The sequence below is a fragment of the Callorhinchus milii genome, unplaced genomic scaffold (assembly GCF_018977255.1).
Source record: "Callorhinchus milii isolate IMCB2004 unplaced genomic scaffold, IMCB_Cmil_1.0 Scaffold2, whole genome shotgun sequence".
NCBI lineage: Eukaryota > Metazoa > Chordata > Chondrichthyes > Chimaeriformes > Callorhinchidae > Callorhinchus > Callorhinchus milii.
Genome location: NW_024704743.1, coordinates 34,098,216 through 34,113,514, shown reverse-complemented (window position 1 = coordinate 34,113,514; position 15,299 = coordinate 34,098,216). Strand labels below are relative to the sequence as shown.

Below are 15,299 nucleotides of genomic sequence, written 5' to 3'. Positions count from 1 at the left end.
AATGATCAGTATTGTATAATGTAATTTTGTTATGTGACTAATTCTTTGGGGCAATCTCATTATGTAAGATGATTGCTCTGTGACACTAAGTATACTGAAATCTTATTAAGGATTCCCTATGTATATAACAACTAGATTTTTAGAGCCTGTCTGTTTAATCCAGATTAAGATTAAAAGCTGTTTTAGGTTTAGATAACGACACAGAGAGCACAGAAAACCAAGTAGTTTTATTTGTCAATACTGAAGTAAAAGGAATGTCTTACTCCAGACTTTACTTATGCTGTTGTCATGCCAAAGGCCTCCAGCGTCAGGGATCTAAGTGAACGATACCCAGTTTATTTCTATTTTCAGAATTTTAGTACACCAAAGAATCTTTGAAACAAAATGGAATAAAGCAACGAGGTGTACCCTTCAATTCAAAAACACACAAACCGAGCAGAAAATTTATCGGTTTCAGAAAATAATATTAAAATGTTGGCACATTGTGTTTCCTGGGGAATTTGTTTCTGGTTGATGTGAGAGGGTTTTTTCTACTGTTGTTGTGAATGATTCCAATTCAAAGTGTGCTGGGGTGGTCCAGTTTTTAAAAGGCTAAACCATACTTTTATATTCCGCTAGCCTCTTCTGTTCCCTTAAAATGAACCCTTGACTTGAAGGGTGTAATTTGCATTTGCCATCCCATTTGCACAATCATAAAATGAAACAAAACTCAAATAAATAACTTGTTGCACTGCAGAATGCGTTTATCTATACTTATCTAAACGCGTAACCTCCTGAAAAGTGCATGCTAAAAATTGTAGGAGATCATTCCTGCACTGAACAAGAGTGCGCTGCATTTGAATAAATATCTGAAAACAATGCACTAACATTTTTATTGAATAAGGTTTGTCTTCAGTGAAACAACACCTCACAGCCAAACAATTTGTTTGACTGCACAAAGCAGCCAGACACAGTTGGTGCAAATTTAACTGTTGGTCAGTGTTCTCCTGGAGACTTTAGATTTACAATTTCTTCAGTAGGTTTAAAATGGTTAATTAAATACTATTGCACTGTGCGTCTTTTAAAATAAAATGAAATTCAAACTCTTAACTTAAGAGACTGCTGTGCAAATGAAACTCTCCCTCAGTTTCTATCACCCTATCAGATTCCAAATTAAGAAAACATTTGGTTAAACTGTTGAGTGACTCGGATGAATGTGGTTCTTCGGCTCAGTTCCTTCAGTTTAGCGGCTCCAACGTACGTGCAAGTCGAGCGCAGTCCTCCTAAAATGTCCAGGATGGTGCTTTCCACATCTCCTTTGTATGGGACTTCCACTGTCCGACCTTCTGAGGCCCTAGGTGTAAAAGAACAGACAGAGTGAACCTAGATCTTACATAGAATTATGTATAATGTTTCATCAAAAGGAGGGCATCTCCGACAATACAATACATCCAGCACTGCATTGAAGTGTCAGCCTAGACTATAAAGTCCAAGTCCCAATGTGGGGCTGGAACAACCTTCTGACTCAGAGGCAAGACTTCTACCAAACGATCCAAGCCGACAAACAAGGTCCTCCTGATATGAAAGGCGCTATATCAAGTGCAAGGATTAGTAATGCAGATGTTACTTGTGAAAGGGTTACCTGCCAGTTCCTGCATTATTTCACAAAGCACCTCTACACAACTACTGAGCCCAGTTTGCGTGAATAAAGACCCCAATTTGTAAGAAATGCAGTAGCTGCTTTGGCCCCTATTTTAGTTCATTTGATTTATCTGCATTTTAAATGAAGGTGATTAATGAAGTTCCTCATTGTATTCACTGTAATATTCAACATTATATCTTTCAGATAAGATGATGCCTGATTTGCAGGGCAGTAAAGCAGTGCTTCACACCAAAGAACTTCTGCCTCTTCTCTCTTTCTGCTTTCAAACCCGTCCATCTAAAGACGTTTATCTTTGAACATGTTTTCGGCCACCCCTTACTTAGCTCCCTCCCAGCTCAGGCTCTCATTTTGTTCTTCTGAAGTTCTTTGAGATGTTTTTCCTACATGAAAAGTGCTATCAAATGTAAGGATTATTGTTATAACTTAGAAGATTACACTGCTATTATAGAAATAAAATATTTACAGCAGCAAACACACGCTGAGGTAAGTGTAAAATTATGTTTTTTCCACCAGTTGTTCTGTTTTTTTGCACAACATAAGATTGCTAAATAATAATAATAATAATCCTTGCATTTGATACCTGGTTTACATCAAGAGTGCTGCACATCAACCTTGTGGCTGTGCAGCGTTTCAATCTTATTTTGCAATACGCTTCTATTGAAACTCTCAGGCAAAACATTTGCTGTTGATGTAAGGTTAAAAAAAAAGAAAGCTGCAAGGAAAACTCCATTAAAAAGGTTCAAATCCATTTCTAAGTGGCTGCTGTCACCATGGTAACTGTCTTTCTAAAAACACTTCGCCATGTTTGTGTACAAAGCAGTGATATCAAGGCATCTCGGATTGTGTTTGCTGCTGTAAATACTGTATTTCTATCATTGCAAAGTAACCTTCCAAGTTATAACAATAATCCTTGCATTTGATACAGCACCTTATATCACGTTGAAATGTCTCAAAGCGCTTTGCAGAGTTTACTGTAAAGCACAGTGTCTGTTTTTATAGGCAAGTTGATGAAAAACTCATTGGAATGTTTTGCAGATTTTGTCTATTATTGAAATATGGTTAATCAACTTGTGCCTCATCCCGACCACTATTACTGAACTTGTATCTCATCCAAATGCTTCCCAAACCACTGCCCATTCCTTCATCTCTTCCAGATTTGACTTCTCCAACACTGCTCAATGGCCTTCCAAGCTCTACCTTCTCCAATCTCCAGACCATCCAGGACCCTTCAGCCCACATTCTCTCCCGCAAAAGGCTCCGTGAGCCCATCACTGCCATTGTCACCAGGCTCCACTGACGCTAACCTTATTCCCCAAGGGTTTGACTGTGAGATCCTCATTCTGACCTGCAAATGCCTCATGGTTTTGCCCCACTTTACTTATGTGATCCACTGTGGTCCTACTTCCTTACTCACCCCTTCCACTCTTCTAATTCAGGCCTGCTTCATGCCTCCCACCCACTCTGTCCTATCATCAGCAGGTGAGCTTTCAGCTACTTTCCCCCATATTCTAGCACTCTCCCTAAATTCCCTTGCCTTAAACCCTTTCTCTCTGCTTTCAAAGGCCATCTAATCTCTTTATGCCATCAGACACTCCCCTCCGCCCTGCTCCCCCCCACTCCATTTAGGCTTTTCGGCTCCAATCCATCTTTGAAATGCTTTTTCCTACATGAAAGGTGCTGCACAAGTGAAGGGCGCTACATAAATGCAAGTTGTTGTTTTTAAAGTTTCTAAAGAACTAAGCTCGTGTATCAAAAAAAACACTCTCACTCTCCCGTGAGGAGATGGTGGCATTTTACCATGTTTGTTAACAACAAATGACACTTGTATAGAGCCCTTCACATTGGTTAATCTTCACGTTAGTAAACACAGTGGTGTTTGTCGTTCCAAGTCCATTACCTGTACTCAGCCACTCCCCCAGCGTGCTTCTTCATGGCAGTATCAGAACTCATCCCGTAGAAGAGCTTCATCATTTTGCCATTTTTCTCGATGGTTTTTCCAGCACACTGATCATGACCAGCAAACATTCCTCCCAGCATCACAAAATCAGCTCCGGCTCCTGCAAACAGACCAAGAGGGCAGCTCAGTAAAACAGCAATTCTGACTGCAACAACAACAACTTACATTTGTAAAGTGCCTTCTACGTCGGGAGGACATCCCAAGGCGCTGGACCTGGATTTGGACCTGACTTGGACCAGTCTGGAGTGCTCCCAGCTAACACACAATTAATTCTGCTAGCTTGGGCAACGTTAATAAAAAAACAATACAAACAATATAATACAAATTGACATTTATATAGCTCCGTTCTCGTCAGGAGAATGCCGCAAGGGCTTAATGACAACAACAACTTGCATTTATATAGAGTCCTTCACATTGGGTAGCATCGGGGCGCACTTGACAGTCGCGGTGTCTAGCCCCGAGCCAGGGGGAGAGGGAAGGGGGAACTCCAGAGAGTTGGAGCAGATATGCTGAAAGCCCAATCGCCAACAGTTGCGAGGGACATGAAGCTAGTTGGTGCCCGCTGAGTGGAGGGAACAGACGGATTGGTAAGGTTTAAGGAGGTTGCAGAGGTATGGTGGGGAAGACCATGGAGGGATTTAAAGGTTAGGATGAGGATATGAGGATGAGAAGCCAGTAGAGAACAAGTGAGCATGTGGTGGTAGGCTCACGGAGTCTAGTGTGGGAGCTAGAGAGGCAAAGCGAGAAAGAGAGAGAGAGAGAAACACACACACAGTTAGAGGGAGAGAGACACAAACACACATGCCTACACTCATACACACCTCATAGCCAGAGAATCGGAACAAAGAGAAATAGAGAAAAATACCCACACATCCACAAAGTTAGAGATGGAGAGAAAGATAAGAATAATCCTTACATTTAATATTGCGCCTTATCATTTCAGGAGGAAATCTCGAAGTTTATCACAAGATTTACTGTAGTGTAGTGACATTACATTTTTGTGCAAATGCGGCAGCCCATTTGTGCACAGCATTAGCCCCCAGACATTCAGGAAGTGAACGACCAATTTTATCTGGGGGATTGTTGGCCAGGACACCGGGAGAAACTCTCTTCTCTTTTGAAATAGTACCATGGAATCTTTAATGTCCCCCTATTAGGCAGACAGGACCTTGGTTTAGCATCTCATCCGAAAGATGGCACCTCCTACAATACAGTGCACTTCCAGCCTAGATTATGTAAGTTCAAAGTACCAAGGTGGGACTTGAACCCACAACCTGCCTGAGCCCGGCTGACACGAGTTAGCGGAAAGAGAGACAGAGAAAAATATGCACAAGACACAGAGAGAGAGTGAGAATGATGCACACAAAGACACACACAGTTGGAGAGGCAGAAAAAGAGACACACGCACACTAACAAACATGCAAACACAGAAACTCATTACCAATTGGTAGAGGTATCACTCTGGTGTACATTAAGGTTTCAAAATAATTATTCTACACACTACAGAATTATTAAACATCAATACATTTTGCAATACAGTTTTCTGCTATCGCCACCTTGATGGGAAGAAAATCCTATTCATTTCTAACTCATCAGCTGCAAGTGAACATCATTTGTAACAACACCTGATATTCTGTGCAAGCCCAAGAGTGAGAGGAATGGGAGAGGTTATTGTTATGTCATCTAACTTAAAAAATCAATCCTAGACGGGCAGTGGAGAAGGACGAGTAGCAATTCAATCTGAGGATTCAGGTGACTGACAAATTACTCAAACTTCCCTCCTGCAGTTTCTGATATCATTTGAACCGCTTGATCGTATTACTGCCTTCTAATCACTCCCACCCAATATATCCCTTGGCAAAGGTCAGATCAGTGCATAATCATGTCCCCAAAATAGCTCAATTAAAATTAGTAACTGTCCTTTTACTTTTTATAATACTTAAATCTTTTCAGGAAAACAATCCTGGAGTGACCTTTCTATCCATTAACACATTGGACTATGGTTTACATCCAGGTGAAGCACAGATAGCAGCCCTGATTGTAAGAAGCAGTGTAAAATAGAGGACACACAGCACACTACAGTGCTATCAGCGGGGCTTATTCCACTGGTGGATCTACCTGAATAACTAATAGTGTAGGCGATCAAATCATTATCAAATTGTGGAGTCCTGTAGCTCTCGCCTTGAGGGACCTGAGTTCAATTCTCGGACAGGGCGAAACGTCGAGCAAGTTTCCTTACTCCACACGCCTCTGTTTAGCTAGCAGTAAGTAGGTACCCAGTTGTTAGTCGATCGGCGGATCGCTTATCTGGGGATAATGATTCCTTCAAAAAAAAAAAAAAATTGCTCACACAATCCGTGACTGTTTATGCGACTCTGCTGTGTGCAATTGGCTGCCCCGTTTCGCCCACAAAATATAGTCAAGTACTTTAAGACATCTCGAAGATGTGATGTGATAAGGCTCTATATAAAATGCAAAGATTATTATTATTACAGACTGGACCTCAGTTTAATGTCTCATTCGAGGGATGGCACTTCCGACAATGCAACCCCCCACCCCGGGCATCTGATTCCAAGTCCCTATGAGGAGCTTCACCCCACAACCTTCTGACACATATATATTAACATTGGGAGGACACCCAAAGCATTTCACAGGTTATACTGTAAGTGGGGTGACTGTGTGTTTTGTGGGTGAATACTGTAGTTGAGCAAGAAGTCTTTTGATCTAAAGTATTGTGTGAAGGCTTTTAATGAACAAAATGGCTGTCCGTTCCTTTTGCAGATAATTCATAAATTCACTCAGAAGCGGACCTGAGTAGATCTAAGCTGGGGAAGTGAGTGGAGATACATTCACAGATGGAGATTACTTTTATGGAGGAACCACTTCTGGATATCCAGGTTGAATTCAGGATAGAATGGTAAGCAGGCTTATAAAGAATGTTACATGGACAATAACATCACCTTGTTTTACCACAACCCTTTTTAGCACTTGTGTCAGAGATGACTACAAGTTATGACAAAATAATAATAATAATAATCCTTGCATTTGATATAGCAGCTCATCATGTCGTCGAGACATCCCAAAGCGCTTCACAGAATCTACTGTAAAGTGAATTAACTGTATATTTTGTGGGCGATGGTAATAGAATAGCTTCTTACATGTTAACTATTCACTTGCTGTAAGAAAAACAAATACAGTAACGATAGTCAGAGTAATTCTTAACTGGTAGGTATAAATATACAATGAGATGTAAATCTTACCAAAGGCTTTGGCAACATCACCCGGACAGCTGCAACCACCATCCTTCATAAAAGGAGGGAAAAAGATCTTATAAGCCAGCAATGCACCATCAGTAACAAGAACAGTTCACATCAAGTCACCACTGGCACAACTGTTTTAGAATGAAAAAGGAACTTTAGATGAGACATCTGGTGTACGCTTTTTGTTAACAAAGCAAGCATCGCCAAATTAGTCAACGATCTTAAAACTATTTACCACTGTTGAAAACGACAGCTGGGCACTTTGATTGGTTTTATTCTCATGCGTGCTGAAAACTAATTATTTAGAGAGGTGAGGATTCCCCTACCAGAGATTTAGTGCTATACATAGTACTACAGCATGGGAAGCATTACGTTTCCTTCGATACTCCTTATATTCCACATACGTAACCAATTCCTGTGACACCTGTTTCTTTGCAGGATTTTAAACTAGAATCCTATGACCTTCGCTGCTCATATCCGAATTGCCTCCCGGGAAATCATCTTCGCTCTCTTTACTCCTGCCATTGGGATCAGTTGTACCATGTCAACTACATTGTGAGAGAAGCCTGTTTAACACATGTGGGTCTGGATGCAGCATGCAACAACGCTAAGAAATAAACAGCGACTCCTTCTGGTGACTGGAAGTACAGCATGCTAACCTTCAGGAACTCTAATTAACACAATCTACTTCCGGAGTGAATCAAAGTGATACACTCCCACTTATTTGCAATTCCACTTTGTTATTAACAACTCGTGTTATGAATAGCCGCAATTTAGATAGCAGTAATACCCCAGGCTCGTTCTCGGCCTGTGAGCTCAGGTTCAGTCCAGCTTTCTGAAGGTTTTCTGGCAGATGTTCGGCAATTGCAGGGTGTGTTCAGGTCAGCACATTCATGTAGGCTGAGGCCGCTGACAAGTTCATCTGCGAGATATCGTGGCAACATCATTCTTAGCCTTCCATTGCCAGCTGCCTTTCGTGGACAAAACTAGAAAATAATTGGAAGGTCCCCATGTTGCCATGGCAATAGCTGGTCCTCCAATTGGTCTCAGTACCTCTGGGTTACGGAGAGAGAAAATAGCCTGGATTCCCATTCCTGGGAACTATCCAGAGTCACCCCCACCCACACCGTTTGCAGGCAATTGCACCTGTGTACACATTTCAGTGGTGAGAACAATGTGCCCTGTGGTTGAATTTCATTGTCAAAGCTCACACTTGAGTTGCCCATAACACAAAACTTCAGTAATAACAAATAATCCTTGCATTTGATATAGCGCCTTATCACAGCGTTGAGATGTCTCAAATCGCTTCACAGAATATAATGTAAAGTGAATTGACCGTGTATATTGTGTGGGCAAAACGCAGTAGCCAACTCTGCACAGCAGTGTCCCACAAACAATTGTGGATTGAGTGATCAAATTTTTTTTGTGTGGGGGGAGAGATTATTACTCCCAGAAAGTGATCCGCCAATCGATGAACAATCAGGTTCCTACTTACTGCTAGCTAAACAGGCTGTGGAGTAAGGAAACTTGCCTAAGGTTTTGCCCTGTCTGGGAATCGAACGTAAGAGTTCTCACTTGTGAGGCTAGTGCCCTGACTGATACACTACTCCGGCCTACACTGTCCTGTTGCTAAGCCCCCTGGAGTTGGAGATGGCTTCACAGTGGGCACGTCTATTTGTCAAGGCCCCTCGCATGAGGGTCTGGATTAAGCAGCTGGACTTGGACCTCGAGAACATCAAGGTGGCTAGCTGTCCTGTAAAGGTCTTCCCCCAACGCTGAAAGCAGATGCCCGCCAGATACCTGAGGAGGAAACTGAGGCTTAGGATGACAATTGCTGGAAGGCGTTACCTGGAGTCTGAGTTTGTGAACACACATATACGTCTAGCGCCTGGAATCCACCTTGTTTGGCTTGCAGAGAGGCAAGCAGCGGCTGCTTAAGCTCCGCACCTCCAATTGGTGGAACCATCACTCAATAGGAAGGGACATTTCCCCGAGCTGCGGACAGGAAGACAGTAGCAATGATCTCACACATTTCATGCTGAGATGTGTTGCCCACCGGGAGCTCGCAGGGAGCCCCTTGTGCCCACCATCCGCCTAGTAAGGCTCAAACCCGTGCTTGTCAGAAGTTGAATGATCAGCTAGTGACTATCTTCCTTGGTGGGAGGTAAGTAGGGTCTCCTTGGTGCTAAACTGGCTCCAACTTGACATACCTGGCAACGGAATGTTGGAATTGAGCCAGTTCTCTGTGGCGGTCTCCATAATCCTATTCCTGAGCCAGACAGGTCCGCAGTACTCCAGGGCACTGCTGATGACAGCACAGCCAGCCTGGCTCATCAACAGGACCTGGAACAGCAGACCAGTCACTGGGGACCGGGAATCATCCCATTCAGCTCCTGCTAACCCTGCAAGCCAAAGCCCTAAAATAAGGGTAGGGTGGTCCTAGCTGGACAAGCAGTATGAAAGCTTGCCAGACAACAATGTCAATGGCAAGCTATGCGGGTTTAACTGGTTAGACCCCAGCAGTATCCCGACGGATGCTCTGCGGACCCCAAGCCTTGGCTCTTGCCAACCTGCGTAGAATATTTTCTGGAATTACGTAAACAGGATGTGGCCCTCCAGGGAGAGAGTGCGCATTCCATTCCAACAATTTATCTCTGGGATTTCCATGTGTAGGTGGGACGCATGGAAATCTCAGCTTGGTTTGGATACTCTTAAGCATTTTTCAGACATCCGACTGACAAAACATTTTTTAAAATCCTTTGAAGTGTTTTGGGATGTCCTCCTGATGTGAAAGGCGTTATGCCAAATGTAACAATTATTATTATTAAATTCTCGTGGGGTAACAACACCCCAGAACACGAGAAGGAACAAAGGAGAAAAAACATTTTCTTAAAAGGCGGAGAGAAAATTAAGGAGGGGGAAAACAAGGAAGCACAATTTCCATGGTACAAGGAATCTGTGCCAGCAACCGCTGATAAAGAAAATGAGATGAACAGCCAATTCTGCTCAATTCTGTAAATCTGGCTTCCAACAATAAGACTGAATTTAAGAATTTTCTACAATTTTACCTTATTTTTTGAGACAAAAATGGTCCTACAGGCTAAGACTGGTGGAACGTGGGGTTTCGTGTTTCTCAGCAGAACTTACTCAAATGACTTGCTTGGGAATTGACCTACTATGGAGTCCTGTAACACAGTGGTTAGAGCACTCACTTCGCAAGCGAGAGGACCTGGGTTTGATTCCCAGGCAGGGCAAAACGTTGGGCAAGTTTCCTTACTCCACACGCCTCTGTTCACCTAGCAGTAAGTAGGAACCCGGTTGTTAGTCGATTGTTGGATCATTTTTCCTGGGGTAATAAACTTTTAAAAATAAATTATAATTCGGTCATTCAATCCACAACTGTTTGTGGGACACTACTGTGTGCAATTGGCTGCCACGTTTCGCCCACAAAATATGCAATCAATTCACTTTACAGTATATTCTGTGTAGCACTTTGAGACGTCGCAAAGTCATGATAAGGCGCTATATGAAATGCAAGGATTATTATTACTGGGTCCTCACAAGAAGGCGCCAGCTCAACTGCTTCTAATGCCTTAGGCACCAAGCAAAACTGAGTTACCCGCTCCAAATTTATGCCCAAATTCAAAAGGATTGGCTGTTCATCTCTTTGTGATGTGTTGGTGGCACAAAATAGCTGCCCTGTGTGTACATTTAACAATGTTCACTTTCATTTCTAATCAAGTATCTTTTGTAAAACGCTTTTGAGACGATTATTTTATATGAAAGGTGTACAGGAGTGCAAGTTATTATTATTTTCTGTGTTTTCCTAAGTTGCCCATCAAGGAAGTTGCTCAGAGGAAGTAGATCTTAAATTGTTCAGTGAACCTGCAGAAAGGGTCATTAAAATGTCTACAAAACATCTCCAGGATCAACTAGTCTTCAGCTATGACAACAGACTCAGGCAAGACCTAACTTAGATCCTTAATGCAAGGATTATTATTCGTCTGATGACAGCTAAAAAAAATCCTTCTAATCCTCCAGTGAGACCTCATGAGACCTATTCACTCCGCTGGTACAACTGTATTGTACACTGTACTCTGTTCTGACGAAGAGTCATGGACCCAAAATGTTGACTCACTTTCCTTTCTCCATAGATGCTGCCCGACCTGCTGAGTGTTCCAGTGACTTCTGTTTTGTTTTCACTTTTCAGTAAATTCTGTGAAGCGCTTTGAGACATCTCAACGATCTGATAAGGTGCTATATCAAATGTAAGCTATTTTTATTATTATTTTTATTATTCTGAGTCACAAATGTCTTTTTGTGGTGGATGCTGAAAGATAAGATTCTGTTGGGTATGCTTTTCAGCTCTCATTTACTATCCCTAGCCATAGAGCCATGAGATCTTAACAAAGGGGTGTATTGAATATAAAGCACTAGCAAAGGAGACACAGGATAAATTCCACCAGTGCCAATCACACATGAATAGTACTAGGAGAAAGGAATAGACCCTTTTTCCTGTCAGCTAGTTCCAGTTCTTCAAGATATGCAAGAACCTTTAAATGAGTTTGAAACCTAGCTGTATTTTGTCTACAACATTCAGTTTATACACTTTTAGTAACAACCTGTGAGACATCCTCCTGACTTGAAAGTCACTTTACCAAATGCAAGATTATTATTATTATTATGTTATTATTTGGGGGCAAGGCACTGCTGTTTTATCTGGATTAGCGCCAACTTTCTGCAGCTGAATGTTGACAAGACAGAAGCCATGTGTCATAGGTGTCAGGTTCGAACCCCAACTGTCCTTCCTACCCCACATTTGATCCCTGACCAGGACAGCTTTCCTCCACCTCTGACTGTACCTCACAACTAACGCAGTTGAAACCCTTGTCCAGGGTTTCGCCACATCACGCCTCAATTATTCCAGTGCCCTCCTCGTTGGTCTCCCCAGCTCCATCATTCATGAAGTCCAATAAATTCAAAACTCTACCGCCTGTATCCTCAGGTGTATTAAACTCTGTACCCCCCCATAACCCTAGTTCTTGCCAAGCTCCACTGACTCCCTATTTCAGAACAGATCGATATCAAGGTTCTCACAGTCATGTACAAATCACTTCATGCCCCTTGACATCCCCACCTCCGTACCTGCTTACACTCCACTCCCCGGCCCCTTCGCTCATCCCCTACTCTCCACCGTCAGTGGCCATGCTTTCAGGAGCTACACCTAGAACTCTCTGCCTCAATCCCTCCACCTTGCCTCCTCCTTGCTCCGCTTCAGATCGCACCAGAGGACCTTCATCTTCGACTGTGTTTAGTCACATCTTTGCTTTTCTCATCTCGTCGTCATGTTCTTTCACTGTTCAATGCTCCTAGACACTACCACACGTGAACGGCACAATGTAAATGCAAATTGTTGTTGTTTGCATATCCGAAATCTTGCCTTGATCCTCCAAGAATGGGGGTGAGAAACTTTTGCTTCATTTGAGGTTGTTCTGTTCTGTGAGTCTGCACCCAACTTCTCAGCAGTCTGGGTTTTCATTTTTCTGATATAGGGAGTTTTTGTATTGTCATTGCAATCGCATCCAAAAAGGAAAAAAAAAGCGTACATAAATCCCATTCAACTATTTAGACCATGAAACCCAGGTTTTCAAATGGCTTAAATGTGATGGGCAGCTTCATTCATCCTACCGGATTGGGAGGACGACTCACACAGAAGCCAGAATTGTTTCAGCACCTGCTTCAGCCAGTCTTTGGCTGACAGCCCAGTTATTTCAATCTCAGAATGTTTACAGCACAGATGGAGGTCATGCTACCACATATCGTGTCATTGCTGGTTCTAGCTACCCTGCTGGAACTATCTACTCTCATCCCATTCACCTGCTCTCTCACCACAAACTTTGATGCAGCATTATTTTTCTTCCAAGTATTTATCCAATTCTCGTTCAGAGGCAGTTATGCACAAGGCTTCAACAGCTACTTGCGCTGAAGCACTTCAAGTTCTAAAAACCCTCCATGCCAAAAAAAAATAAGATTCTTCTAACCTTGATTACGTCAGAGGAATGATTGAGGAAACGTGTCTGCACGTAGACTATTATATCTGGCCATAAGTCTTCAACTACAAATCTTTGCAGTTATTTGTAGAGAAACTTTGCCTCATGTCGCCAGAAGTGGCTGGAGTGTAGATATTAACACAAATTAAAGTAACATCTGGAGCAAGTTACCAGAAAGGGTGATTTATGGTCAGGACACAGGATTCATTTAAAACACAGTTTGATGATGGAATTGGAGGACAGCGGAACTGGTATAATGGAAGAAAGAGGTTGGTCTTCCTTACTCCGGCCTCTCTTGTCATCTTCAGGTTCAGGTGGATGTTAAAGATTTTGTGACGCTATTGGAAAGGAGAATTTCCCCTGGTGTGCTGGTCAATATTCTCCCAGATAAAATTGATCAATCATATCATGGCTGTTTGTGGGAGATTGCTGGTGCAAATTTATCTAAAACACACAGTCATTACAATTAACAATAATTACTGGGATATGCTTTGAGACATTTTGATGTTTATATACGCCAAATCAAATGTACAGAAATAATAAATAATCATTATATTTGATATAGCACCTTTTGTATCAGGAGTGCTTCATAGTGTTTCAAAGTGCTTCATTTTTCGCCCACAAAATATACAGTTAATTCACTTTACAATATCTGTGAAGAGCTTTGAGATGCCTCGAAGATGTGATAAGGCGCTATATCAAATGCAAGAATTATTATATAAATGATTCACTGTAAAATGTATTGACTGTGTATACTGTAGGCAAACGCATCAGGTATATTTGCGCACAGCAACGTCCCACAAACTGGCATGAATTGAACGATCAAAATTATTTTAATCTTCTGAATATATGTGTGTCTAGAGTCACTACAGTAAGTGAAAGTTTCCATGACATCCCATTTGAAGAAAGGTCCTATCGATCTCTTGCCATATCTATTTCAAAAATAAGTATTATTATTATTATTATTATATCTGCTCCTGGTACATTACCTGATACCAGCCATTACTCTCTTGCGTTCACAATTCCACCTCAAGGTGGTTAGAACAATTAATCTTGCAATCTAGCAGAGGAAGAACACTGTCGCCACGAAGTGTTCTCCCCATTCTCTTCCTCCACTGATCTGCTTCATGTCCCATCCCCCCGCCCCCACCTGCTCCACCATTAGTGGTTGGGCCTCAGTGTATCTGCTCCACTCTCTGGAACTCTCTGGCATCCCAGCAGTCCTCAATTCTACTACAGCAAGCTGCCTATATACAGGATTTAGTTTCCTGAAGTAGGGCTCGAAATGTAAATTTTAGTTGTAAAAATAGATTCTATGTTGGAGGCTGCATTGGGTCTCGCCTTATTGATCAAATCTGTTAAATGTACTGTCATTTTTTCCTCATAGATTCATAGTAGTAAACATTCCTGGCACTTTCATGAGCGAGAAGGGAATCGAGGGCTGTGGGCTAGTCGTGGAGACTCATGTGGTGTATAAACACCAGCATGGACTAGTTGGGTCAAATAGCTTGTTCCCATGCTGTAAGTCTAGGTATTGTATGTATTGTTCTTGTTGGTTGACATTATTACCCTCAACGTTGTATCACAGAGTTTAACTTCTTAAAGTGTGAATATTTTCTTGTTGAATGCCTGTCTTATCTGCTATACTTTTTATTGAGTGGATGATCGACATTGTCTTTTTACTGTTTTAAACTGAAGGTTCAAATGTGGTATCCTACATCGCCATCTAGAGGCCATGTACTGTATGTACTCCTGGACAGCCACTGAACTCTAGGATTTTGCTAATTTAGAAAAGTATTTATGATTTCCCTGATCATCCCCTGGCTTTTTGTCCACAATTCCTCAAATTCCTCCCTCCACTCAGTGCTCCTCCAGCCCAATAAGCATTGCAGTCTTCTCTGTTTCGCAATCTATTTCCCTCTTGTAATAGTACAATAACACTGTTTGAAAGGCGAACGTTTCTCCCAGTGACCTGGCTAAAAATCTGTCAGTTAAATTAGTCATTTACTTCTAAGTGCTTTGAGATGTCCTCCTGACATGAAAACCATTACACAAATGTAAATTGTATGGTATTCACTTGATGGCTATTGTGCAATGGCTTGAAAATAATTACTGTGAAGCTTTGAAATATTTCAGTATGATATAGTGCTTTAAGAACACAAGTTACTATTTTCTTACAACATCTATTGAGTGGTGTTAGAAGATACCTAATGTACAGCCAATATACCTTTACCAAACACTACTAATTTGTCTCATAATTTTGTCTTCTGTTAAAGTATTACAATGGGAGCATTACTTTAAATCCTTCCGTTTCTTATTTGAGGTTACTTGTGATATTCAGAGTATAGCGAATGCTTCATGTAGTTATAATTCCCCAAGTGAAAGTATAC

General features: G+C 41.8%; 1 protein-coding gene across 2 annotated transcripts in view; it reads right to left on the bottom strand.

Moving 5' to 3' along the window:
- Positions 1 to 208: 208 nt before the first annotated feature.
- The window catches only part of LOC103184551 (GMP reductase 1), a 36,450-nt gene continuing 21,359 nt past the window's right edge, over positions 209 to 15,299 (bottom strand). For both annotated transcript variants that reach the window (XM_007902612.2, XM_007902614.2), the window contains 3 exons: positions 6,860 to 6,902; positions 3,540 to 3,699; positions 209 to 1,333 (listed from right to left, as the gene is read on the bottom strand). In XM_007902612.2, the coding sequence (XP_007900803.1) occupies positions 1,153 to 1,333; positions 3,540 to 3,699; positions 6,860 to 6,902 (384 nt within the window). In that variant the 3' untranslated portion in view covers positions 209 to 1,152. The remainder of the gene's footprint in view (positions 1,334 to 3,539; positions 3,700 to 6,859; positions 6,903 to 15,299) is intronic.